Here is a 27,938-nt window from a genome sequence, read left to right on the forward strand (position 1 = left end):
TCTCCTTTTTTGGAGGATGGAATGCATGGGATTGGTGGCCTTTTTCCTCTTTAGATAGTCTAACGCTGCGACGTGCCATCCACGCCCAACCCACCAATTCCAGGGAGATCACCTTCTGTCATTCTACCACCAGCTGAATGGAGCTGAAATAAAAACCTCAACTGCCTATGACCCTCCTGGCAGGAGACTACAGGTATTAGTACTTGAGAGTTTTGTCCTGGGCTTCCAGAGTCAAAGGGGCTTGCTGGACTCCGGACAGTCCTCCCCCCTCCACTTTCTCTGATCATTCTCTTGGGGGCTCATACGGCTGCTATCACAATCCATACATCCATCTTTTGCGTCAAGCACATTTGTACCCTTGATGACAACATCATTTTCAAAGCATTTTCTTTCTCCTTGAGCCTTTTCTATCAGCTTCCCACGTTTCCTAGTCCCTCCCAGAGCATCCCTCTCTGTTGAACCCATGATAACTTATAAATGAATGTTTCAGTTGGTGCTTCTGATGGTCATGCTGACACCTGAGTGCTCCATTGCCGGGAGGCAGATGCAGTGCGAAGCTGTGGCGTGTCACTAAGACTAAAGCCTAGCCCTGCATGAGACCTCAGGGTCCTGAGAGAGAGCCAGCTGCACCAGGGCGAGGGTGCTTTAGGGCGGCTAGGGCTGGGGGACCTGAACATGGAGGTGGACCGCGAGGGCACGGTGGCTGTGCACGGAGGCTTTGGGGATCTCAATCGCGACGACCCTTCCTTCTTCACTGGAGATTCAGACCTTGACTTGGGGTGGGGCTTTGAATTCCTCTCTCTGCTCCCTTGAGGCTCTCAGGAGCATTGATGGGACTTTGTGCCCCAGGCCAACGCCCTCAACTCCAAATCGGGGTGCAGCTCTTCTGAGGAGTGGGGACGGGGTGGGGACAGTGGCAGGGACAGAGTGGGGACATTGGCAGGGACCGGGACAGGCGGGGGTCCTGAGGGGGGGGCGCTGCAATTCTTCCTGGAGGGCATTTCCCACAGGTGAGCACAAGGCTCTGGTCCCCTCATTCACTCCGCCTCCTTCAGGGTCCACGCCTGACCTCCGGGAGGGTCTTCTTCCCCTTCCTCTGCAGAAAAGGCTCGCTCTGCTAGACCGAAGCACAGACCCTTGGGTCCACCTGACATTGCAGGTCTAAGGTGCCCCTGGCCTTGACTCTAGCGATGAAAACAACACAGTGTATTTAGTGGTATTCTACACTCGGATCCGGGAACCCCCTGAAATGCATGCAAGGGCCTCACCTAGACTCCGGAGCCGCCCGTGGAATTTTCCGGCAAGCAGGAAGGAACGCAGCTCCCCAACAACGAAACCTTCGCTTCCAGGGCCGTTTCCAAAATGGAAGTCTGCTAACGTCACCTTCGCAGAAGCCTATCGGGGAGCCGGCAGGGGCCAAAAATGATACTGTGGCTTTCTATACGCGTGACGTCAGGGGCGGGACCCTGGAGTCCCACTGGTTTGCAGAAGGTGTTTCCTTTGTGCTCACTCACAGTGTTTAGGGAGAGAGCCGATCACTCCTGTGCACTGAACTGGACTGCCTGTGCACTGAAACCCGAGTTGTAGTCTGCGTTCAAGATCCTCCGAGGGGAAGAGCCCTGACGGGGAGGTCGGGCACAGAGCTCCATTTTCCACGTCTGCGCGTCAGGGAGTGCTCGCCTGATCTTTGTTCTGCAAAGAGCCTTAGACCCTGGTCATCTCACCTGTCCTGGCGTCCATAAAAAGAAAACAACACAGTCAAAGAATCACACCAAACGGCCCATCCACAACGACAGAATGCAGCACAGACAGCCCTCAGTCTGAAGCAAAGCTCTCCGGAGGAAAAACGGGAACCCTTCATGGAGGATCCAGAAGGTTTTCCAATGACGAGGTGGAATATTTCCAACTGCCTACAGAAGCAGCAAGCACCCCTACAAGCCACTCTGTCGGCTAAGAAGACCTTTCCCATCACTTGTCCATATTCCCTGGGGGACTGGGGGCTTTTATTCTCCTTTCCCCTTTGGTCCTGACTGCAGGCCCCGTCTCTCTTCCCCACCTCAGTCCCAGTAGCAATGATCTGACCAGTAAACACTTCTTGAGAGACAGGGTGCGAGCGGGGCCAAGTCATAGGTACCCATGTTCCAAAGTTGATCTCTGCCATTAAGTGTGAGCTCCAAATCCACTCACCTAGTTATGGCGTGTGTGTGTGTGTGTGTGTGTGTGTTTGCGCATGTGCGCTCACGTTTGTTTATATTTTTATGCCTGGGTCCGCATTAAATCTTCCTCAATCTTTTTAGAAGTTCCTCATGTGAAACGCTTAAAGAGGAGGATGGTCGTTCTTCTGATGGTACCGTGGTTTTAGACGTGGTAGAGACTGGAAAAGAATGTCCAATTGTAACTATACAATACAGAGCTCCTTGTTACGCCAAAATGCAGGGAGCTTTGCTGTGCTTAGACAAACTGTATTCCTCTGTACAGGAGGACACAATCTGAAAACAACAGTGAAGTTTGGAGACAGAGAGAAAGAACCCTTCTCCTTCTCAAAGGAAGAAGTGCATGAATGTCATCCAAGGCACAGTGAGTATGGACATTTTGGGTTGCCATTGACTGCGCACACTCCAAGTAAGAAACCTGCACTAAAGGCCAATTTCCTCCTCATCCAATGGCTTTGGATATTCTCACCCAAGTGCCTCCAGCCTTAGACTCCTGTGAGAGCCTTCCTCTTGTTTCCAGGGAGCTCTCCTATACTATGCCTGCGAATATCCTTCTTGTCACAGCATGAGCTGCGGGTACTTGCTCAGTGGGCAAGGCAGTTTCATCACCACCTGTCAACTTGAGGGCAGGGTTTGAGTGGAGACTGTCCATCAGGTCAAAACCATTCATGCCTGTGCTTGCACACGGCCTACTCCTCAGACTTCCGGAACCTCCTGTCTTCCCCGCTCAGGCCGAAGAGATAAGATCACTCCCTGTTTCACCTTCTGTGGACAAATGGGATGGAGCTCAGCTGAGGGAGGAGCCTCATGGGGATTCACGGCAGTACCATGATGCTCCCACTGCCAGTGGACCCACAGGACTTTCCATCCACTGTCCTGTGATCTCCCGGCCCGGCGCCTCGTAGCATGTGTCACATGAATCTCAAGAAGAATTTATAAACTCCTTTAGGATGTAAGCTGTACAACTGGACTTACGGACTTGATTTGGACTGGCCTGCGATGTTTCCTTAAGATGCAAATACTTTTGGATAAAACGCTCTCTTACACACATAGGAGTCTCCCTGGATTTCTTTCTACAAATCAACCAGACGGACACACTGGGGTTCATTGATAGCTCGCAAAAATGAACTTCTGGTACCCATGACGTTATCTCAGATCAAATAAATTAAGGACGACAACCTGTGTCCCATGAGCATTATAACCGTGGGAATCGTGTGAGCTCTTAGAGCACCTATTCTTTGGAGGGACTAGGTAACAATGTTGCGGGAGGGAGAACAATAGTCATCCCATACTAAGAGGTGTACTTCTGACAGTGGGCTGAGTCTAGACATCTGTAATGGAATGGGACACACGGCTCCAAGCATTGCTGACAGGGTCCGTGTACCCCCTTCAGCCCATGACATCCCAGCTTCCCTTCGTTATCACCAGGGCTGAAATTCGTGTCTTCCTTTGGAGTTTGCGCTATGTGGGTCCACATATTCCATACCTAACGATCTGTGTGATCCCTGAAGACCCCATCCCGCGGGAACGGGCCATGACCTGGGCTCTTCGAAATCATACTCACATCAAGCGAGTATCAAGTCATCCCTGAATCCGCACAGGATTTCAAGGGCACTGCCAACCAGAGCCCTGCACAGCTGTCAGTCCTTCCCCAAATGGGGATGACTCTCCCGTTCACTCACCACCTGAGGCTGGGCTCAGAGGCAGGCTCTATTGCAGGCCATGCCTGGATATTAGAACACAAATTAAAACTGAATGACCAACTGTGCTCACCCCAGTGTGCTCTCACTTATTCCAGCGACCTGCAAACCCCTGCAGTTCCGATCCGAACACCCTTAGCTATCATGGCCAGCTACTCTGAGATCCAAGTGTCTCGTGGACAAAAAGGGGCCTGGCCCAGGGTTTTTACTGCAACTCAATGTGGTAACTCCATGTGGGTTTTCTTCTTCGGAGCTCAAGTCATGAAGAGTAGCTCTGTGGTTTCTAGATTCATCATTGCTGTCAGACAGGGCAAATTTTAACAAGGGAATACATGATCTTTGGCGCCAGGTCTCAATACCAGCCTGAAGACTCCAAAGGATGCACTCTAGGTACCATTTTTGGCAAATCAAAGGGAAGTCAAAAACGGGTGTATGTCACCGCCCCCTTTTCCTCTGACATTCTTACATAAACTAAACAGATACAGTCACATATGTGATTTATTGGGAAAAATTACAATCAGGGACCCTGACATGGCCCCTCTCCACCTTTTGCGTAATCAACCACGTGGCGTTCTGTGACACCTGAGCTTCCCCCAACACTCATGCTGCATTAACTACAGCTAGATCACCCAGGAATCATCCAATGCACCAACCAAAGACATTGATTGTCAAAACACAACCTAGGCAACAGCTAGCGATTTGCAGGTAGATATAAGTTGAGTCTAAGCCAACCTTGGGTAAAAGGAACAACGTTAATCAACCGGAATAAAACCATACAAACATTAATAAAAAAAAAACAAACCCAGCTCAATAGAGAGCGTAAGGATGTGTGATGGGTACACATGAAGGCAGCCATGTGCTCCATGTTTTCCCACAATGAGGAGTAAGAAGCATTTTCAACCAGGCAGTCACCCGGTTCCATCAATCTTCATTCGGTGGCAAGGCTGAGGAAGCCAGGTGCGGAGCAGGTGGAGCAGCAGAAGCAGGGGACTCCGGGGCTGCCGAGGAGGTGGTGGGCTGCGCCGAAGCCTGGCTGGCCTGCTTGGCCTTGATGGCCTTGCTGGACTTGGCTCTGAAACGGGCCCTGGCCCTGGCATTAACCCCAGTGCCACCCCATCCTGAGGTTGCCACTCTCCTTTCTTCATCGCGCCACGTGCGTTCGAAGAGGTCACGAAACTCTTTGATGTCGATCTCATCAAGCATCTTCAAGAACTCCAGCACTTTCTTCTTATTAGCTTCCGCGTGGGCTCTGGCACCCCACAGGAACTCATAGCAAGGAGGCTCGCTGTTGGGCACCTTACGGTACTCCAGGTACTTCTCCTCAACCAGATCTCTGGTGAGGAGCTTCCTGGGCTCTCCATAGATGAAGTGGCACTTTCCATCGAAGATTCCCAATGCATTCAGGAAGCCCCACATGATCTGGTAGCCATTCCTATAGATCAGGCCCAGGACAGGCAAGAAGATCCCCATAGTGGGAAATCCCCTGGGGTTAAACAGCCTCTCTTCCCTGCTGATCTCCAAAACGCTGACCAGAACATAGGTTTGGCTTCGGGAATCAACTTCCTTCATCTCAAGGCCAAAGACGATCCACATGTGCAAGGAGGCTTTCCTCAGCATCTCAGGGTAATGCTGCTGGTACTTTTTGTTGATGACCTTCATCATGTCTGCCTTGGAAACGGGCTCTTTCATTTTATGCTTGTGCAGCAGCAACTGAACCAAAATGTTGAACCTCCGGCCAATGGGGTCTCTCTCAGAACCCAGAGCAGAGCTTGGGCCGGCGACAGGAGCACTTGCATCTCCCTCACCTTGGGTCTGGGTCAGGGAGGGGTCAGCAGCCTTTGGACAGGAAGCCTCTTCAGCAGGAACAGTGCAGGGCAGGGATTCCTGCGGCACCCTTGGGCCTTCATCCGCAGGGGAGCCCGGGGGTGACTCCTCAAAAGGAAAAGGCACGGGAGCAAAGGCATTTTCCTCCTCTACGTCAGAGGCCTGGTCACCCTCCACGCTCTTGGCGTCAGCGGGGTCCCGGGCCAGGCGACGTTTGTGACCAGAGCGGCCTTTACTCTTCTGACGGCGAGGCATGACGACTCTCGGCAAGGGCAGCAGGCAGGCGTTGGAGAGGACAACGTGTGAGCCGGCTGGCTCCGCTGTACAAGGAGAAAAGGGAAGGTGTGAGCCCTTCAGCACGGAGATGCCTCCCTGGTTTGACATCCACACGGCTGTCAATGCACACTTTTTGTGAGGGCCCTGCTCTAGGAACCCAAAACCCACCAGTCCTCAGTTTGCCCCTCTCCCTCTTGGAGGACCTTTGCGGGATGCTCGTTTGCACTTTGTCTGGCTGGAGTGGGGCTTACTGGGTCCAAAAAGGACGGACTGCAAGGACTCCATGAGGAGCAGGAAGAGGGTCTTCACAGATCACTTGCTGGGTCGGTCCAACAAATGTTCCCAAGGCCTCTCGGCCATTTCCCAATGCTCCTGTGCACCCACACCTCCAGGCTTTGGGGACATACAAGTACAAACAGAAGGAAGACACTGGGGCCCACTCTTGTAAAGCTGTCTGTGTGTCCAAAGCACACACAGACGTTTCTCTCCCTGGGTTCTCTAAGGATCTTAGTACTTCAGCACTGTCCTTGTGCCTTCAGGACCAGGCGGGACACGATCCCTGCTAGCACCCTCTGTGAGCAAGTGAGTAACTGCAGTAGAAAGCACGAGTTACGTCACTCTCCAAATAATAGGCCAGGGATGATGCAGCCTCTCCTTTTTTGGAGGATGGAATGCATGGGATTGGTGGCCTTTTTCCTCTTTAGATAGTCTAACGCTGCGACGTGCCATCCACGCCCAACCCACCAATTCCAGGGAGATCACCTTCTGTCATTCTACCACCAGCTGAATGGAGCTGAAATAAAAACCTCAACTGCCTATGACCCTCCTGGCAGGAGACTACAGGTATTAGTACTTGAGAGTTTTGTCCTGGGCTTCCAGAGTCAAAGGGGCTTGCTGGACTCCGGACAGTCCTCCCCCCTCCACTTTCTCTGATCATTCTCTTGGGGGCTCATACGGCTGTTATCACAATCCATACATCCATCTTTTGCGTCAAGCACATTTGTACCCTTGATGCCAACATCATTTTCAAAGCATTTTCTTTCTCCTTGAGCCTTTTCTATCAGCTTCCCACGTTTCCTAGTCCCTCCCAGAGCATCCCTCTCTGTTGAACCCTTGATAACTTATAAATGAATGTTTCAGTTGGTGCTTCTGATGGGCATGCTGACACCTGAGTGCTCCATTGCCGGGAGGCAGATGCAGTGCGAAGCTGTGGCGTGTCACTAAGACTAAAGCCTAGCCCTGCATGAGACCTCAGGGTCCTGAGAGAGAGCCAGCTGCACCAGGGCGAGGGTGCTTTAGGGCGGCTAGGGCTGGGGGACCTGAACATGGAGGTGGACCGCGAGGGCACGGTGGCTGTGCACGGAGGCTTTGGGGATCTCAATCGCGAGGACCCTTCCTTCTTCACTGGAGATTCAGACCTTGACTTGGGGTGGGGCTTTGAATTCCTCTCTCTGCTCCCTTGAGGCTCTCAGGAGCATTGATGGGACTTTGTGCCCCAGGCCTACGCCCTCAACTCCAAATCGGGGAGCAGCTCTTCTGAGGAGTGGGGACGGGGTGGGGACAGTGGCAGGGACAGAGTGGGGACATTGGCAGGGACCGGGACAGGCGGGGGTCCTGAGGGGGGGGCGCTGCAATTCTTCCTGGAGGGCATTTCCCACAGGTGAGCACAAGGCTCTGGTCCCCTCATTCACTCCGCCTCCTTCAGGGTCCACGCCTGACCTCCAGGAGGGTCTTCTTCCCCTTCCTCTGCAGAAAAGGCTCGCTCTGCTAGACCGAAGCACAGACCCTTGGGTCCACCTGACATTGCAGGTCTAAGGTGCCCCTGGCCTTGACTCTAGCGATGAAAACAACACAGTGTATTTAGTGGTATTCTACACTCGGATCCGGGATCCCCCTGAAATGCATGCAAGGGTCTCACCTAGACTCCGGAGCCGCCCGTGGAATTTTCCGGCAAGCAGGAAGGAACGCAGCTCCCCAACAACGAAACCTTCGCTTCCAGGGCCGTTTCCAAAATGGAAGTCTGCTAACGTCACCTTCGCAGAAGCCTATCGGGGAGCCGGCAGGGGCCAAAAATGATACTGCGGCTTTCTATACGCGTGACGTCAGGGGCGGGACCCTGGAGTCCCACTGGTTTGCAGAAGGTGTTTCCTTTGTGCTCACTCACAGTGTTTAGGGAGAGAGCCGATCACTCCTGTGCACTGAACTGGACTGCCTGTGCACTGAAACCCGAGTTGTAGTCTGCGTTCAAGATCCTCCGAGGGGAAGAGCCCTGACTGGGGGAGGTCGGGCACAGAGCTCCATTTTCCACGTCTGCGCGTCAGGGAGTGCTCGCCTGATCTTTGTTCTGCAAAGAGCCTTAGACCCTGGTCATCTCACCTGTCCTGGCGTCCATAAAAAGAAAACAACACAGTCAAAGAAACACACCAAACGGCCCATCCACAACGACAGAATGCAGCACAGACAGCCCTCAGTCTGAAGCAAAGCTCTCCGGAGGAAAAACGGGAACCCTTCATGGAGGATCCAGAAGGTTTTCCAATGACGAGGTGGAATATTTCCAACTGCCTACAGAAGCAGCAAGCACCCCTACAAGCCACTCTGTCGGCTAAGAAGACCTTTCCCATCACTTGTCCATATTCCCTGGGGGACTGGGGGCTTTTATTCTCCTTTCCCCTTTGGTCCTGACTACAGGCCCCGTCTTTCTTCCCCACCTCAGTCCCAGTAGCAATGATCTGACCAGTAAACACTTCTTGAGAGACAGGGTGCGAGCGGGGCCAAGTCATAGGTACCCATGTTCCAAAGTTGATCTCTGCCATTAAGTGTGAGCTCCAAATCCACTCACCTAGTTATGGCGTGTGTGTGTGTGTGTGTGTGTGTGTGTGTGTGTGTTTGCGCATGTGCGCTCACGTTTGTTTATATTTTTATGCCTGGGTCCGCATTAAATCTTCCTCAATCTTTTTAGAAGTTCCTCATGTGAAACGCTTAAAGAGGAGGATGGTCGTTCTTCTGATGGTACCGTGGTTTTAGACGTGGTAGAGACTGGAAAAGAATGTCCAATTGTAACTATACAATACAGAGCTCCTTGTTACGCCAAAATGCAGGGAGCTTTGCTGTGCTTAGACAAACTGTATTCCTCTGTACAGGAGGACACAATCTGAAAACAACAGTGAAGTTTGGAGACAGAGAGAAAGAACCCTTCTCCTTCTCAAAGGAAGAAGTGCATGAATGTCATCCAAGGCACAGTGAGTATGGACATTTTGGGTTGCCATTGACTGCGCACACTCCAAGTAAGAAACCTGCACTAAAGGCCAATTTCCTCCTCATCCACTGGCTTTGGATATTCTCACCCAAGTGCCTCCAGCCTTAGACTCCTGTGAGAGCCTTCCTCTTGTTTCCAGGGAGCTCTCCTATACTATGCCTGCGAATATCCTTCTTGTCACAGCATGAGCTGCGGGTACTTGCTCAGTGGGCAAGGCAGTTTCATCACCACCTGTCAACTTGAGGGCAGGGTTTGAGTGGAGACTGTCCATCAGGTCAAAACCATTCATGCCTGTGCTTGCACACGGCCTACTCCTCAGACTTCCAGAACCTCCTGTCTTCCCCGCTCAGGCCGAAGAGATAAGATCACTCCCTGTTTCACCTTCTGTGGACAAATGGGATGGAGCTCAGCTGAGGGAGGAGCCTCATGGGGATTCACGGCAGTACCATGATGCTCCCACTGCCAGTGGACCCACAGGACTTTCCATCCACTGTCCTGTGATCTCCCGGCCCGGCGCCTCGTAGCATGTGTCACATGAATCTCAAGAAGAATTTATAAACTCCTTTAGGATGTAAGCTGTACAACTGGACTTACGGACTTGATTTGGACTGGCCTGCGATGTTTCCTTAAGATGCAAATACTTTTGGATAAAACGCTCTCTTACACACATAGGAGTCTCCCTGGATTTCTTTCTACAAATCAACCAGACGGACACACTGGGGTTCATTGATAGCTCGCAAAAATGAACTTCTGGTACCCATGACGTTATCTCAGATCAAATAAATTAAGGACGACAACCTGTGTCCCATGAGCATTATAACCGTGGGAATCGTGTGAGCTCTTAGAGCACCTATTCTTTGGAGGGACTAGGTAACAATGTTGCGGGAGGGAGAACAATAGTCATCCCATACTAAGAGGTGTACTTCTGACAGTGGGCTGAGTCTAGACATCTGTAATGGAATGGGACACACGGCTCCAAGCATTGCTGACAGGGTCCGTGTACCCCCTTCAGCCCATGACATCCCAGCTTCCCTTCGTTATCACCAGGGCTGAAATTCGTGTCTTCCTTTGGAGTTTGCGCTATGTGGGTCCACATATTCCATACCTAACGATCTGTGTGATCCCTGAAGACCCCATCCCGCGGGAACGGGCCATGACCTGGGCTCTTCGAAATCATACTCACATCAAGCGAGTATCAAGTCATCCCTGAATCCGCACAGGATTTCAAGGGCACTGCCAACCAGAGCCCTGCACAGCTGTCAGTCCTTCCCCAAATGGGGATGACTCTCCCGTTCACTCACCACCTGAGGCTGGGCTCAGAGGCAGGCTCTATTGCAGGCCATGCCTGGATATTAGAACACAAATTAAAACTGAATGACCAACTGTGCTCACCCCAGTGTGCTCTCACTTATTCCAGCGACCTGCAAACCCCTGCAGTTCCGATCCGAACACCCTTAGCTATCATGGCCAGCTACTCTGAGATCCAAGTGTCTCGTGGACAAAAAGGGGCCTGGCCCAGGGTTTTTACTGCAACTCAATGTGGTAACTCCATGTGGGTTTTCTTCTTCGGAGCTCAAGTCATGAAGAGTAGCTCTGTGGTTTCTAGATTCATCATTGCTGTCAGACAGGGCAAATTTTAACAAGGGAATACATGATCTTTGGCGCCAGGTCTCAATACCAGCCTGAAGACTCCAAAGGATGCACTCTAGGTACCATTTTTGGCAAATCAAAGGGAAGTCAAAAACGGGTGTATGTCACCGCCCCCTTTTCCTCTGACATTCTTACATAAACTAAACAGATACAGTCACATATGTGATTTATTGGGAAAAATTACAATCAGGGACCCTGACATGGCCCCTCTCCACCTTTTGCGTAATCAACCACGTGGCGTTCTGTGACACCTGAGCTTCCCCCAACACTCATGCTGCATTAACTACAGCTAGATCACCCAGGAATCATCCAATGCACCAACCAAAGACATTGATTGTCAAAACACAACCTAGGCAACAGCTAGCGATTTGCAGGTAGATATAAGTTGAGTCTAAGCCAACCTTGGGTAAAAGGAACAACGTTAATCAACCGGAATAAAACCATACAAACATTAATAAAAAAAAAAAACAAACCCAGCTCAATAGAGAGCGTAAGGATGTGTGATGGGTACACATGAAGGCAGCCATGTGCTCCATGTTTTCCCACAATGAGGAGTAAGAAGCATTTTCAACCAGGCAGTCACCCGGTTCCATCAATCTTCATTCGGTGGCAAGGCTGAGGAAGCCAGGTGCGGAGCAGGTGGAGCAGCAGAAGCAGGGGACTCCGGGGCTGCCGAGGAGGTGGTGGGCTGCGCCGAAGCCTGGCTGGCCTGCTTGGCCTTGATGGCCTTGCTGGACTTGGCTCTGAAACGGGCCCTGGCCCTGGCATTAACCCCAGTGCCACCCCATCCTGAGGCTGCCACTCTCCTTTCTTCATCGCGCCACGTGCGTTCGAAGAGGTCACGAAACTCTTTGATGTCGATCTCATCAAGCATCTTCAAGAACTCCAGCACTTTCTTCTTATTAGCTTCCGCGTGGGCTCTGGCACCCCACAGGAACTCATAGCAAGGAGGCTCGCTGTTGGGCACCTTACGGTACTCCAGGTACTTCTCCTCAACCAGATCTCTGGTGAGGAGCTTCCTGGGCTCTCCATAGATGAAGTGGCACTTTCCATCGAAGATTCCCAATGCATTCAGGAAGCCCCACATGGTTTCTTCCCTGATCTGGTAGCCATTCCTATAGATCAGGCCCAGGACAGGCAAGAAGATCCCCATAGTGGGAAATCCCCTGGGGTTAAACAGCCTCTCTTCCCTGCTGATCTCCAAAACGCTGACCAGAACATAGGTTTGGCTTCGGGAATCAACTTCCTTCATCTCAAGGCCAAAGACGATCCACATGTGCAAGGAGGCTTTCCTCAGCATCTCAGGGTAATGCTGCTGGTACTTTTTGTTGATGACCTTCATCATGTCTGCCTTGGAAACGGGCTCTTTCATTTTATGCTTGTGCAGCAGCAACTGAACCAAAATGTTGAACCTCCGGCCAATGGGGTCTCTCTCAGAACCCAGAGCAGAGCTTGGGCCGGCGACAGGAGCACTTGCATCTCCCTCACCTTGGGTCTGGGTCAGGGAGGGGTCAGCAGCCTTTGGACAGGAAGCCTCTTCAGCAGGAACAGTGCAGGGCAGGGATTCCTGCGGCACCCTTGGGCCTTCATCCGCAGGGGAGCCCGGGGGTGACTCCTCAAAAGGAAAAGGCACGGGAGCAAAGGCATTTTCCTCCTCTACGTCAGAGGCCTGGTCACCCTCCACGCTCTTGGCGTCAGCGGGGTCCCGGGCCAGGCGACGTTTGTGACCAGAGCGGCCTTTACTCTTCTGACGGCGAGGCATGACGACTCTCGGCAAGGGCAGCAGGCAGGCGTTGGAGAGGACAACGTGTGAGCCGGCTGGCTCCGCTGTACAAGGAGAAAAGGGAAGGTGTGAGCCCTTCAGCACGGAGATGCCTCCCTGGCTTTGACATCCACACGGCTGTCAATGCACACTTTTTGTGAGGGCCCTGCTCTAGGAACCCAAAACCCACCAGTCCTCAGTTTGCCCCTCTCCCTCTTGGAGGACCTTTGCGGGATGCTCGTTTGCACTTTGTCTGGCTGGAGTGGGGCTTACTGGGTCCAAAAAGGACGGACTGCAAGGACTCCATGAGGAGCAGGAAGAGGGTCTTCACAGATCACTTGCTGGGTCGGTCCAACAAATGTTCCCAAGGCCTCTCGGCCATTTCCCAATGCTCCTGTGCACCCACACCTCCAGGCTTTGGGGACATACAAGTACAAACAGAAGGAAGACACTGGGGCCCACTCTTGTAAAGCTGTCTGTGTGTCCAAAGCACACACAGACGTTTCTCTCCCTGGGTTCTCTAAGGATCTTAGTACTTCAGCACTGTCCTTGTGCCTTCAGGACCAGGCGGGACACGATCCCTGCTAGCACCCTCTGTGAGCAAGTGAGTAACTGCAGTAGAAAGCACGAGTTACGTCACTCTCCAAATAATAGGCCAGGGATGATGCAGCCTCTCCTTTTTTGGAGGATGGAATGCATGGGATTGGTGGCCTTTTTCCTCTTTAGATAGTCTAACGCTGCGACGTGCCATCCACGCCCAACCCACCAATTCCAGGGAGATCACCTTCTGTCATTCTACCACCAGCTGAATGGAGCTGAAATAAAAACCTCAACTGCCTATGACCCTCCTGGCAGGAGACTACAGGTATTAGTACTTGAGAGTTTTGTCCTGGGCTTCCAGAGTCAAAGGGGCTTGCTGGACTCCGGACAGTCCTCCCCCCTCCACTTTCTCTGATCATTCTCTTGGGGGCTCATACGGCTGCTATCACAATCCATACATCCATCTTTTGCGTCAAGCACATTTGTACCCTTGATGACAACATCATTTTCAAAGCATTTTCTTTCTCCTTGAGCCTTTTCTATCAGCTTCCCACGTTTCCTAGTCCCTCCCAGAGCATCCCTCTCTGTTGAACCCTTGATAACTTATAAATGAATGTTTCAGTTGGTGCTTCTGATGGTCATGCTGACACCTGAGTGCTCCATTGCTGGGAGGCAGATGCAGTGCGAAGCTGTGGCGTGTCACTAAGACTAAAGCCTAGCCCTGCATGAGACCTCAGGGTCCTGAGAGAGAGCCAGCTGCACCAGGGCGAGGGTGCTTTAGGGCGGCTAGGGCTGGGGGACCTGAACATGGAGGTGGACCGCGAGGGCACGGTGGCTGTGCACGGAGGCTTCGGGGATCTCAATCGCGACGACCCTTCCTTCTTCACTGGAGATTCAGACCTTGACTTGGGGTGGGGCTTTGAATTCCTCTCTCTGCTCCCTTGAGGCTCTCAGGAGCATTGATGGGACTTTGTGCCCCAGGCCTACGCCCTCAACTCCAAATCGGGGTGCAGCTCTTCTGAGGAGTGGGGATGGGGTGGGGACAGTGGCAGGGACAGAGTGGGGACATTGGCAGGGACTGGGACAGGCGGGGGTCCTGAGGGGGGGGCGCTGCAATTCTTCCTGGAGGGCAGTTCCCACAGGTGAGCACAAGGCTCTGGTCCCCTCATTCACTCCGCCTCCTTCAGGGTCCACGCCTGACCTCCGGGAGGGTCTTCTTCCCCTTCCTCTGCAGAAAAGGCTCGCTCTGCTAGACCGAAGCACAGACCCTTGGGTCCACCTGACATTGCAGGTCTAAGGTGCCCCTGGCCTTGACTCTAGCGATGAAAACAACACAGTGTATTTAGTGGTATTCTACACTCGGATCCGGGAACCCCCTGAAATGCATGCAAGGGCCTCACCTAGACTCCGGAGCCGCCCGTGGAATTTTCCGGCAAGCAGGAAGGAACGCAGCTCCCCAACAACGAAACCTTCGCTTCCAGGGCCGTTTCCAAAATGGAAGTCTGCTAACATCACCTTCGCAGAAGCCTATCGGGGAGCCGGCAGGGGCCAAAAATGATACTGGGGCTTTCTATACGCGTGACGTCAGGGGCGGGACCCTGGAGTCCCACTGGTTTGCAGAAGGTGTTTCCTTTGTGCTCACTCACAGTGTTTAGGGAGAGAGCCGATCACTCCTGTGCACTGAACTGGACTGCCTGTGCACTGAAACCCGAGTTGTAGTCTGCGTTCAAGATCCTCCGAGGGGAAGAGCCCTAACTGGGGGAGGTCGGGCACAGAGCTCCATTTTCCACATCTGCTCCTCAGGGAGTGCTCGCATGATCTTTGTTCTGCAAAGAGCCTTAGACCCTGGTCATCTCACCTGTCCTGGCGTCCATAAAAAGAAAACAACACAGTCAAAGAATCACACCAAACGGCCCATCCACAACGACAGAATGCAGCACAGACAGCCCTCAGTCTGAAGCAAAGCTCTCCGGAGGAAAAACGGGAACCCTTCATGGAGGATACAGAAGGTTTTCCAATGACGAGGTGGAATATTTCCAACTGCCTACAAAAGCAGCAAGCACCACTACAAGCCACTCTGTCGGCTAAGAAGACCTTTCCCATCACTTGTCCATATTCCCGGGGGACTGGGGGCTTTTATTCTCCTTTCCCCTTTGGTCCTGACTGCAGGCCCCGTCTCTCTTCCCCACCTCAGTCCCAGTAGCAATGATCTGACCAGTAAACACTTCTTGAGAGACAGGGTGCGAGCGGGGCCAAGTCATAGGTACCCATGTTCCAAAGTTGATCTCTGCCATTAAGTGTGAGCTCCAAATCCACTCACCTAGTTATGGCGTGTGTGTGTGTGTTTGTGTGAGTTTGCACGTGTGCGCTCACGTTTGTTTATATTTTTATGCCTGGGTCCGCATTAAATCTTCCTCAATCTTTTTAGAAGTTCCTCATGTGAAACGCTTAAAGAGGAGGATGGTCGTTCTTTTGATGGTACCGTGGTTTTAGACGTGGTAGAGACTGGAAAAGAATGTCCAATTGTAACTATACAATACAGAGCTCCTTGTTACGCCAAAATGCAGGGAGCTTTTCTGTGCTTAGACAAACTGTATTCCTCTGTACAGGAGGACACAATCTGAAAACAACAGTGAAGTTTGGAGACAGAGAGAAAGAACCCTTCTCCTTCTCAAAGGAAGAAGTGCATGAATGTCATCCAAGGCACAGTGAGTATGGACATTATGGGTTGCCATTGACTGCGCACACTCCAAGTAAGAAACCTGCACTAAAGGCCAATTTCCTCCTCATCCACTGGCTTTGGATATTCTCACCCAAGTGCCTCCAGCCTTAGACTCCTGTGAGAGCCTTCCTCTTGTTTCCAGGGAGCTCTCCTATACTATGCCTGCGAATATCCTTCTTGTCACAGCATGAGCTGCGGGTACTTGCTCAGTGGGCAAGGCAGTTTCATCACCACCTGTCAACTTGAGGGCAGGGTTTGAGTGGAGACTGTCCATCAGGTCAAAACCATTCATGCCTGTGCTTGCACACGGCCTACTCCTCAGACTTCCGGAACCTCCTGTCTTCCCCGCTCAGGCCGAAGAGATAAGATCACTCCCTGTTTCACCTTCTGTGGACAAATGGGATGGAGCTCAGCTGAGGGAGGAGCCTCATGGGGATTCACGGCAGTACCATGATGCTCCCACTGCCAGTGGACCCACAGGACTTTCCATCCACTGTCCTGTGATCTCCCGGCCCGGCGCCTCGTAGCATGTGTCACATGAATCTCAAGAAGAATTTATAAACTCCTTTAGGATGTAAGCTGTACAACTGGACTTACGGACTTGATTTGGACTGGCCTGCGATGTTTCCTTAAGATGCAAATACTTTTGGATAAAACGCTCTCTTACACACATAGGAGTCTCCCTGGATTGCTTTCTACAAATCAACCAGACGGACACACTGGGGTTCATTGATAGCTCGCAAAAATGAACTTCTGGTACCCATGACGTTATCTCAGATCAAATAAATTAAGGACGACAACCTGTGTCCCATGAGCATTATAACCGTGGGAATCGTGTGAGCTCTTAGAGCACCTATTCTTTGGAGGGACTAGGTAACAATGTTGCTGGAGGGAGAACAATAGTCATCCCATACTAAGAGGTGTACTTCTGACAGTGGGCTGAGTCTAGACATCTGTAATGGAATGGGACACACGGCTCCAAGCATTGCTGACAGGGTCCGTGTACCCCCTTCAGCCCATGACATCCCAGCTTCCCTTCGTTATCACCAGGGCTGAAATTCGTGTCTTCCTTTGGAGTTTGCGCTATGTGGGTCCACATATTCCATACCTAACGATCTGTGTGATCCCTGAAGACCCCATCCCGCGGGAACGGGCCATGACCTGGGCTCTTCGAAATCATACTCACATCAAGCGAGTATCAAGTCATCCCTGAATCCGCACAGGATTTCAAGGGCACTGCCAACCAGAGCCCTGCACAGCTGTCAGTCCTTCCCCAAATGGGGATGACTCTCCCGTTCACTCACCACCTGAGGCTGGGCTCAGAGGCAGGCTCTATTGCAGGCCATGCCTGGATATTAGAACACAAATTAAAACTGAATGACCAACTGTGCTCACCCCAGTGTGCTCTCACTTATTCCAGCGACCTGCAAACCCCTGCAGTTCCGATCCGAACACCCTTAGCTATCATGGCCAGCTACTCTGAGATCCAAGTGTCTCGTGGACAAAAAGGGGCCTGGCCCAGGGTTTTTACTGCAACTCAATGTGGTAACTCCATGTGGGTTTTCTTCTTCGGAGCTCAAGTCATGAAGAGTAGCTCTGTGGTTTCTAGATTCATCATTGCTGTCAGACAGGGCAAATTTTAACAAGGGAATACATGATCTTTGGCGCCAGGTCTCAATACCAGCCTGAAGACTCCAAAGGATGCACTCTAGGTACCATTTTTGGCAAATCAAAGGGAAGTCAAAAACGGGTGTATGTCACCGCCCCCTTTTCCTCTGACATTCTTACATAAACTAAACAGATACAGTCACATATGTGATTTATTGGGAAAAATTACAATCAGGGACCCTGACATGGCCCCTCTCCACCTTTTGCGTAATCAACCACGTGGCGTTCTGTGACACCTGAGCTTCCCCCAACACTCATGCTGCATTAACTACAGCTAGATCACCCAGGAATCATCCAATGCACCAACCAAAGACATTGATTGTCAAAACACAACCTAGGCAACAGCTAGCGATTTGCAGGTAGATATAAGTTGAGTCTAAGCCAACCTTGGGTAAAAGGAACAACGTTAATCAACCGGAATAAAACCATACAAACATTAATTAAAAAAAAAAAACCCAGCTCAATAGAGAGCGTAAGGATGTGTGATGGGTACACATGAAGGCAGCCATGTGCTCCATGTTTTCCCACAATGAGGAGTAAGAAGCATTTTCAACCAGGCAGTCACCCGGTTCCATCAATCTTCATTCGGTGGCAAGGCTGAGGAAGCCAGGTGCGGAGCAGGTGGAGCAGCAGAAGCAGGGGACTCCGGGGCTGCCGAGGAGGTGGTGGGCTGCGCCGAAGCCTGGCTGGCCTGCTTGGCCTTGATGGCCTTGCTGGACTTGGCTCTGAAACGGGCCCTGGCCCTGGCATTAACCCCAGTGCCACCCCATCCTGAGGCTGCCACTCTCCTTTCTTCATCGCGCCACGTGCGTTCGAAGAGGTCACGAAACTCTTTGATGTCGATCTCATCAAGCATCTTCAAGAACTCCAGCACTTTCTTCTTATTAGCTTCCGCGTGGGCTCTGGCACCCCACAGGAACTCATAGCAAGGAGGCTCGCTGTTGGGCACCTTACGGTACTCCAGGTACTTCTCCTCAACCAGATCTCTGGTGAGGAGCTTCCTGGGCTCTCCATAGATGAAGTGGCACTTTCCATCGAAGATTCCCAATGCATTCAGGAAGCCCCACATGGTTTCTTCCCTGATCTGGTAGCCATTCCTATAGATCAGGCCCAGGACAGGCAAGAAGATCCCCATAGTGGGAAATCCCCTGGGGTTAAACAGCCTCTCTTCCCTGCTGATCTCCAAAACGCTGACCAGAACGTAGGTTTGGCTTCGGGAATCAACTTCCTTCATCTCAAGGCCAAAGACGATCCACATGTGCAAGGAGGCTTTCCTCAGCATCTCAGGGTAATGCTGCTGGTACTTTTTGTTGATGACCTTCATCATGTCTGCCTTGGAAACGGGCTCTTTCATTTTATGCTTGTGCAGCAGCAACTGAACCAAAATGTTGAACCTCCGGCCAATGGGGTCTCTCTCAGAACCCAGAGCAGAGCTTGGGCCGGCGACAGGAGCACTTGCATCTCCCTCACCTTGGGTCTGGGTCAGGGAGGGGTCAGCAGCCTTTGGACAGGAAGCCTCTTCAGCAGGAACAGTGCAGGGCAGGGATTCCTGCGGCACCCTTGGGCCTTCATCCGCAGGGGAGCCCGGGGGTGACTCCTCAAAAGGAAAAGGCACGGGAGCAAAGGCATTTTCCTCCTCTACGTCAGAGGCCTGGTCACCCTCCACGCTCTTGGCGTCAGCGGGGTCCCGGGCCAGGCGACGTTTGTGACCAGAGCGGCCTTTACTCTTCTGACGGCGAGGCATGACGACTCTCGGCAAGGGCAGCAGGCAGGCGTTGGAGAGGACAACGTGTGAGCCGGCTGGCTCCGCTGTACAAGGAGAAAAGGGAAGGTGTGAGCCCTTCAGCACGGAGATGCCTCCCTGGTTTGACATCCACACGGCTGTCAATGCACACTTTTTGTGAGGGCCCTGCTCTAGGAACCCAAAACCCACCAGTCCTCAGTTTGCCCCTCTCCCTCTTGGAGGACCTTTGCGGGATGCTCGTTTGCACTTTGTCTGGCTGGAGTGGGGCTTACTGGGTCCAAAAAGGACGGACTGCAAGGACTCCATGAGGAGCAGGAAGAGGGTCTTCACAGATCACTTGCTGGGTCGGTCCAACAAATGTTCCCAAGGCCTCTCGGCCATTTCCCAATGCTCCTGTGCACCCACACCTCCAGGCTTTGGGGACATACAAGTACAAACAGAAGGAAGACACTGGGGCCCACTCTTGTAAAGCTGTCTGTGTGTCCAAAGCACACACAGACGTTTCTCTCCCTGGGTTCTCTAAGGATCTTAGTACTTCAGCACTGTCCTTGTGCCTTCAGGACCAGGCGGGACACGATCCCTGCTAACAGCCTCTGTGAGCAAGTGAGTAACTGCAGTAGAAAGCACGAGTTACGTCACTCCCAAATAATAGGCCAGGGATGATGCAGCCTCTCCTTTTTTGGAGGATGGAATGCATGGGATTGGTGGCCTTTTTCCTCTTTAGATAGTCTAACGCTGCGACGTGCCATCCACGCCCAACCCACCAATTCCAGGGAGATCACCTTCTGTCATTCTACCACCAGCTGAATGGAGCTGAAATAAAAACCTCAACTGCCTATGACCCTCCTGGCAGGAGACTACAGGTATTAGTACTTGAGAGTTTTGTCCTGGGCTTCCAGAGTCAAAGGGGCTTGCTGGACTCCGGACAGTCCTCCCCCCTCCACTTTCTCTGATCATTCTCTTGGGGGCTCATACGGCTGCTATCACAATCCATACATCCATCTTTTGCGTCAAGCACATTTGTACCCTTGATGCCAACATCATTTTCAAAGCATTTTCTTTCTCCTTGAGCCTTTTCTATCAGCTTCCCACGTTTCCTAGTCCCTCCCAGAGCATCCCTCTCTGTTGAACCCTTGATAACTTATAAATGAATGTTTCAGTTGGTGCTTCTGATGGTCATGCTGACACCTGAGTGCTCCATTGCCGGGAGGCAGATGCAGTGCGAAGCTGTGGCGTGTCACTAAGACTAAAGCCTAGCCCTGCATGAGACCTCAGGGTCCTGAGAGAGAGCCAGCTGCACCAGGGCGAGGGTGCTTTAGGGCGGCTAGGGCTGGGGGACCTGAACATGGAGGTGGACCGCGAGGGCACGGTGGCTGTGCACGGAGGCTTCGGGTATCTCAATCGCGAGGACCCTTCCTTCTTCACTGGAGATTCAGACCTTGACTTGGGGTGGGGATTTGAATTCCTCTCTCTGCTCCCTTGAGGCTCTCAGGAGCATTGATGGGACTTTGTGCCCCAGGCCTACGCCCTCAACTCCAAATCGGGGTGCAGCTCTTCTGAGGAGTGGGGACGGTGTGGGGACAGTGGCAGGGACAGAGTGGGGACATTGGCAGGGACCGGGACAGGCGGGGGTCCTGGGGGGGGGGGCGGCGCTGCAATTCTTCCTGGAGGGCAGTTCCCACAGGTGAGCACAAGGCTCTGGTCCCCTCATTCACTCCGCCTCCTTCAGGGTCCACGCCTGACCTCCGGGAGGGTCTTCTTCCCCTTCCTCTCCAGAAAAGGCTCGCTCTGCTAGACCGAAGCACAGACCCTTGGGTCCACCTGACATTGCAGGTCTAAGGTGCCCCTGGCCTTGACTCTAGCGATGAAAACAACACAGTGTATTTAGTGGTATTCTACACTCGGATCCGGGAACCCCCTGAAATGCATGCAAGGGCCTCACCTAGACTCCGGAGCCGCCCGTGGAATTTTCCGGCAAGCAGGAAGGAACGCAGCTCCCCAACAACGAAACCTTCGCTTCCAGGGCCGTTTCCAAAATGGAAGTCTGCTAACGTCACCTTCGCAGAAGCCTATCGGGGAGCCGGCAGGGGCCAAAAATGATACTGCGGCTTTCTATACGCGTGACGTCAGGGGCGGGACCCTGGAGTCCCACTGGTTTGCAGAAGGTGTTTCCTTTGTGCTCACTCACAGTGTTTAGGGAGAGAGCCGATCACTCCTGTGCACTGAACTGGACTGCCTGTGCACTGAAACCCGAGTTGTAGTCTGCGTTCAAGATCCTCCGAGGGGAAGAGCCCTGACTGGGGGAGGTCGGGCACAGAGCTCCATTTTCCACGTCTGCGCGTCAGGGAGTGCTCGCCTGATCTTTGTTCTGCAAAGAGCCTTAGACCCTGGTCATCTCACCTGTCCTGGCGTCCATAAAAAGAAAACAACACAGTCAAAGAAACACACCAAACGGCCCATCCACAACGACAGAATGCAGCACAGACAGCCCTCAGTCTGAAGCAAAGCTCTCCGGAGGAAAAACGGGAACCCTTCATGGAGGATCCAGAAGGTTTTCCAATGACGAGGTGGAATATTTCCAACTGCCTACAGAAGCAGCAAGCACCCCTACAAGCCACTCTGTCGGCTAAGAAGACCTTTCCCATCACTTGTCCATATTCCCTGGGGGACTGGGGGCTTTTATTCTCCTTTCCCCTTTGGTCCTGACTGCAGGCCCCGTCTCTCTTCCCCACCTCAGTCCCAGTAGCAATGATCTGACCAGTAAACACTTCTTGAGAGACAGGGTGCGAGCGGGGCCAAGTCATAGGTACCCATGTTCCAAAGTTGATCTCTGCCATTAAGTGTGAGCTCCAAATCCACTCACCTAGTTATGGCGTGTGTGTGTGTGTGTGTGTGTGTGTGTGTGTGTGTGTTTGCGCGTGTGCGCTCACGTTTGTTTATATTTTTATGCCTGGGTCCGCATTAAATCTTCCTCAATCTTTTTAGAAGTTCCTCATGTGAAACGCTTAAAGAGGAGGATGGTCGTTCTTCTGATGGTACCGTGGTTTTAGACGTGGTAGAGACTGGAAAAGAATGTCCAATTGTAACTGTACAATACAGAGCTCCTTGTTACGCCAAAATGCAGGGAGCTTTGCTGTGCTTAGACAAACTGTATTCCTCTGTACAGGAGGACACAATCTGAAAACAACAGTGAAGTTTGGAGACAGAGAGAAAGAACCCTTCTCCTTCTCAAAGGAAGAAGTGCATGAATGTCATCCAAGGCACAGTGAGTATGGACATTTTGGGTTGCCATTGACTGCGCACACTCCAAGTAAGAAACCTGCACTAAAGGCCAATTTCCTACTCATCCACTGGCTTTGGATATTCTCACCCAAGTGCCTCCAGCCTTAGACTCCTGTGAGAGCCTTCCTCTTGTTTCCAGGGAGCTCTCCTATACTATGCCTGCGAATATCCTTCTTGTCACAGCATGAGCTGCGGGTACTTGCTCAGTGGGCAAGGCAGTTTCATCACCTCCTGTCAACTTGAGGGCAGGGTTTGAGTGGAGACTGTCCATCAGGTCAAAACCATTCATGCCTGTGCTTGCACACGGCCTACTCCTCAGACTTCCGGAACCTCCTGTCTTCCCCGCTCAGGCCGAAGAGATAAGATCACTCCCTGTTTCACCTTCTGTGGACAAATGGGATGGAGCTCAGCTGAGGGAGGAGCCTCATGGGGATTCACGGCAGTACCATGATGCTCCCACTGCCAGTGGACCCACAGGACTTTCCATCCACTGTCCTGTGATCTCCCGGCCCGGCGCCTCGTAGCATGTGTCACATGAATCTCAAGAAGAATTTATAAACTCCTTTAGGATGTAAGCTGTACAACTGGACTTACGGACTTGATTTGGACTGGCCTGCGATGTTTCCTTAAGATGCAAATACTTTTGGATAAAACGCTCTCTTACACACATAGGAGTCTCCCTGGATTTCTTTCTACAAATCAACCAGACGGACACACTGGGGTTCATTGATAGCTCGCAAAAATGAACTTCTGGTACCCATGACGTTATCTCAGATCAAATAAATTAAGGATGACAACCTGTGTCCCATGAGCATTATAACCGTGGGAATCGTGTGAGTTCTTAGAGCACCTATTCTTTGGAGGGACTAGGTAACAATGTTGCGGGAGGGAGAACAATAGTCATCCCATACTAAGAGGTGTACTTCTGACAGTGGGCTGAGTCTAGACATCTGTAATGGAATGGGACACACGGCTCCAAGCATTGCTGACAGGGTCCGTGTACCCCCTTCAGCCCATGACATCCCAGCTTCCCTTCGTTATCACCAGGGCTGAAATTCGTGTCTTCCTTTGGAGTTTGCGCTATGTGGGTCCACATATTCCATACCTAACGATCTGTGTGATCCCTGAAGACCCCATCCCGCGGGAACGGTCCATGACCTGGGCTCTTCGAAATCATACTCACATCAAGCGAGTATCAAGTCATCCCTGAATCCGCACAGGATTTCAAGGGCACTGCCAACCAGAGCCCTGCACAGCTGTCAGTCCTTCCCCAAATGGGGATGACTCTCCCGTTCACTCACCACCTGAGGCTGGGCTCAGAGGCAGGCTCTATTGCAGGCCATGCCTGGATATTAGAACACAAATTAAAACTGAATGACCAACTGTGCTCACCCCAGTGTGCTCTCACTTATTCCAGCGACCTGCAAACCCCTGCAGTTCCGATCCGAACACCCTTAGCTATCATGGCCAGCTACTCTGAGATCCAAGTGTCTCGTGGACAAAAAGGGGCCTGACCCAGCGTTTTTACTGCAACTCAATGTGGTAACTCCATGTGGGTTTTCTTCTTCGGAGCTCAAGTCATGAAGAGTAGCTCTGTGGTTTCTAGATTCATCATTGCTGTCAGACAGGGCATATTTTCACAAAGGAATACATGATCTTTGGTGCCAGGTCTCAATACCAGCCTGAAGACTCCAAAGGATGCACTCTAGGTACCATTTTTGGCAAATCAAAGGGAAGTCAAAAACGGGTGTATGTCACCGCCCCCTTTTCCTCTGACATTCTTACATAAACTAAACAGATACAGTCACATATGTGATTTATTGGGAAAAATTACAATCAGGGACCCTGACATGGCCCCTCTCCACCTTTTGCGTAATCAACCACGTGGCGTTCTGTGACACCTGAGCTTCCCCCAACACTCATGCTGCATTAACTACAGCTAGATCACCCAGGAATCATCCAATGCACCAACCAAAGACATTGATTGTCAAAACACAACCTAGGCAACAGCTAGCGATTTGCAGGTAGATATAAGTTGAGTCTAAGCCAACCTTGGGTAAAAGGAACAACGTTAATCAACCGGAATAAAACCATACAAACATTAATAAAATAAAAACAAACCCAGCTCAATAGAGAGCGTAAGGATGTGTGATGGGTACACATGAAGGCAGCCATGTGCTCCATGTTTTCCCACAATGAGGAGTAAGAAGCATTTTCAACCAGGCAGTCACCCGGTTCCATCAATCTTCATTCGGTGGCAAGGCTGAGGAAGCCAGGTGCGGAGCAGGTGGAACAGCAGAAGCAGGGGACTCCGGGGCTGCCGAGGAGGTGGTGGGCTGCGCCGAAGCCTGGCTGGCCTGCTTGGCCTTGATGGCCTTGCTGGACTTGGCTCTGAAACGGGCCCTGGCCCTGGCATTAACCCCAGTGCCACCCCATCCTGAGGCTGCCACTCTCCTTTCTTCATCGCGCCACGTGCGTTCGAAGAGGTCACGAAACTCTTTGATGTCGATCTCATCAAGCATCTTCAAGAACTCCAGCACTTTCTTCTTATTAGCTTCCGCGTGGGCTCTGGCACCCCACAGGAACTCATAGCAAGGAGGCTCGCTGTTGGGCACCTTACGGTACTCCAGGTACTTCTCCTCAACCAGATCTCTGGTGAGGAGCTTCCTGGGCTCTCCATAGATGAAGTGGCACTTTCCATCGAAGATTCCCAATGCATTCAGGAAGCCCCACATGGTTTCTTCCCTGATCTGGTAGCCATTCCTATAGATCAGGCCCAGGACAGGCAAGAAGATCCCCATAGTGGGAAATCCCCTGGGGTTAAACAGCCTCTCTTCCCTGCTGATCTCCAAAACGCTGACCAGAACGTAGGTTTGGCTTCAGGAATCAACTTCCTTCATCTCAAGGCCAAAGACGATCCACATGTGCAAGGAGGCTTTCCTCAGCATCTCAGGGTAATGCTGCTGGTACTTTTTGTTGATGACCTTCATCATGTCTGCCTTGGAAACGGGCTCTTTCATTTTATGCTTGTGCAGCAGCAACTGAACCAAAATGTTGAACCTCCGGCCAATGGGGTCTCTCTCAGAACCCAGAGCAGAGCTTGGGCCGGCGACAGGAGCACTTGCATCTCCCTCACCTTGGGTCTGGGTCAGGGAGTGGTCAGCAGCCTTTGGACAGGAAGCCTCTTCAGCAGGAACAGTGCAGGACAGGGATTCCTGCGGCACCCTTGGGCCTTCATCCGCAGGGGAGCCCGGGGGTGACTCCTCAAAAGGAAAAGGCACGGGAGCAAAGGCATTTTCCTCCTCTTCGTCAGAGGCCTGGTCACCCTCCACGCTCTTGGCGTCAGCGGGGTCCCGGGCCAGGCGACGTTTGTGACCAGAGCGGCCTTTACTCTTCTGACGGCGAGGCATGACGACTCTCGGCAAGGGCAGCAGGCAGGCGTTGGAGAGGACAACGTGTGAGCCGGCTGGCTCCGCTGTACAAGGAGAAAAGGGAAGGTGTGATCCCTTCAGCACGGAGATGCCTCCCTGGCTTTGACATCCACACGGCTGTCAATGCACACTTTTTGTGAGGGCCCTGCTCTAGGAACCCAAAACCCACCAGTCCTCAGTTTGCCCCTCTCCCTCTTGGAGGACCTTTGCGGGATGCTCGTTTGCACTTTGTCTGGCTGGAGTGGGGCTTACTGGGTCCACATAGGACGGACTTCAAGGACTCCATGAGGAGCAGGAAGAGGGTCTTCACAGATCACTTGCTGGGTCGGTCCAACAAATGTTCCCAAGGCCTCTCGGCCATTTCCCAATGCTCCTGTGCACCCACACCTCCAGGCTTTGGGGACATACAAGTACAAACAGAAGGAAGACACTGGGGCCCACTCTTGTAAAGCTGTCTGTGTGTCCAAAGCACACACAGACGTTTCTCTCCCTGGGTTCTCTAAGGATCTTAGTACTTCAGCACTGTCCTTGTGCCTTCAGGACCAGGCGGGACACGATCCCTGCTAGCACCCTCTGTGAGCAAGTGAGTAACTGCAGTAGAAAGCACGAGTTATGTCACTCTCCAAATAATAGGCCAGGGATGATGCAGCCTCTCCTTTTTTGGAGGATGGAATGCATGGGATTGGTGGCCTTTTTCCTCTTTAGATAGTCTAACGCTGCGACGTGCCATCCACGCCCAACCCACCAATTCCAGGGAGATCACCTTCTGTCATTCTACCACCAGCTGAATGGAGCTGAAATAAAAACCTCAACTGCCTATGACCCTCCTGGCAGGAGACTACAGGTATTAGTACTTGAGAGTTTTGTCCTGGGCTTCCAGAGTCAAAGGGGCTTGCTGGACTCCGGACAGTCCTCCCCCCTCCACTTTCTCTGATCATTCTCTTGGGGGCTCATACGGCTGCTATCACAATCCATACATCCATCTTTTGCGTCAAGCACATTTGTACCCTTGATGCCAACATCATTTTCAAAGCATTTTCTTTCTCCTTGAGCCTTTTCTATCAGCTTCCCACGTTTCCTAGTCCCTCCCAGAGCATCCCTCTCTGTTGAACCCTTGATAACTTATAAATGAATGTTTCAGTTGGTGCTTCTGATGGTCATGCTGACACCTGAGTGCTCCATTGCCGGGAGGCAGATGCAGTGCGAAGCTGTGGCGTGTCACTAAGACTAAAGCCTAGCCCTGCATGAGACCTCAGGGTCCTGAGAGAGAGCCAGCTGCACTAGGGCGAGGGTGCTTTAGGGCGGCTAGGGCTGGGGGTCCTGAACATGGAGGTGGACCGCGAGGGCACGGTGGCTGTGCACGGAGGCTTCGGGGATCTCAATCGCGAGGACCCTTCCTTCTTCACTGGAGATTCAGACCTTGACTTGGGGTGGGGCTTTGAATTCCTCTCTCTGCTCCCTTGAGGCTCTCAGGAGCATTGATGGGACTTTGTGCCCCAGGCCTACGCCCTCAACTCCAAATCGGGGTGCAGCTCTTCTGAGGAGTGGGGACGGGGTGGGGACATTGGCAGGGACCGGGACAGGCGGGGGTCCTGGGGGGGGGGGGCGGCGCTGCAATTCTTCCTGGAGGGCAGTTCCCACAGGTGAGCACAAGGCTCTGGTCCCCTCATTCACTCCGCCTCCTTCAGGGTCCACGCCTGACCTCCGGGAGGGTCTTCTTCCCCTTCCTCTGCAGAAAAGGCTCGCTCTGCTAGACCGAAGCACAGACCCTTGGGTCCACCTGACATTGCAGGTCTAAGGTGCCCCTGGCCTTGACTCTAGCGATGAAAACAACACAGTGTATTTAGTGGTATTCTACACTCGGATCCGG

The 27,938-nt window shown here is 52.2% G+C and overlaps 4 protein-coding genes across 4 annotated transcripts; all 4 read right to left on the reverse strand.

The window, feature by feature from the left end:
* Window positions 1–4,834: 4,834 nt before the first annotated feature.
* Window positions 4,835–5,992, reverse strand: LOC142433222 (melanoma-associated antigen B1-like). Its single transcript, XM_075538316.1, has one exon. It carries the CDS (start codon window positions 5,990–5,992, stop codon window positions 4,835–4,837), a length of 1,158 nt encoding a protein of 385 aa, XP_075394431.1.
* A 5,519-nt stretch (window positions 5,993–11,511) lies between these two features.
* Window positions 11,512–12,681, reverse strand: LOC142433223 (melanoma-associated antigen B1-like). The gene has a single exon (XM_075538317.1). The coding sequence runs from the start codon at window positions 12,679–12,681 to the stop codon at window positions 11,512–11,514; it is 1,170 nt and encodes a 389-aa protein (XP_075394432.1).
* A 5,504-nt stretch (window positions 12,682–18,185) lies between these two features.
* On the reverse strand, window positions 18,186–19,355 carry LOC142433225 (melanoma-associated antigen B1-like). Its single transcript, XM_075538318.1, has one exon. It carries the CDS (start codon window positions 19,353–19,355, stop codon window positions 18,186–18,188), a length of 1,170 nt encoding a protein of 389 aa, XP_075394433.1.
* Window positions 19,356–24,877: 5,522 nt separating this feature from the next.
* On the reverse strand, window positions 24,878–26,047 carry LOC142433226 (melanoma-associated antigen B17-like). The gene is given in 1 exon segment (XM_075538319.1): window positions 24,878–26,047. A coding segment is annotated over 1 exon segment (1,170 nt).
* Between the last annotated feature and the right edge of the window lie 1,891 nt (window positions 26,048–27,938).

Source organism: Tenrec ecaudatus, chromosome X (genome assembly GCF_050624435.1).
Source record: "Tenrec ecaudatus isolate mTenEca1 chromosome X, mTenEca1.hap1, whole genome shotgun sequence".
In the NCBI taxonomy this organism is placed as follows: domain Eukaryota; kingdom Metazoa; phylum Chordata; class Mammalia; order Afrosoricida; family Tenrecidae; genus Tenrec; species Tenrec ecaudatus.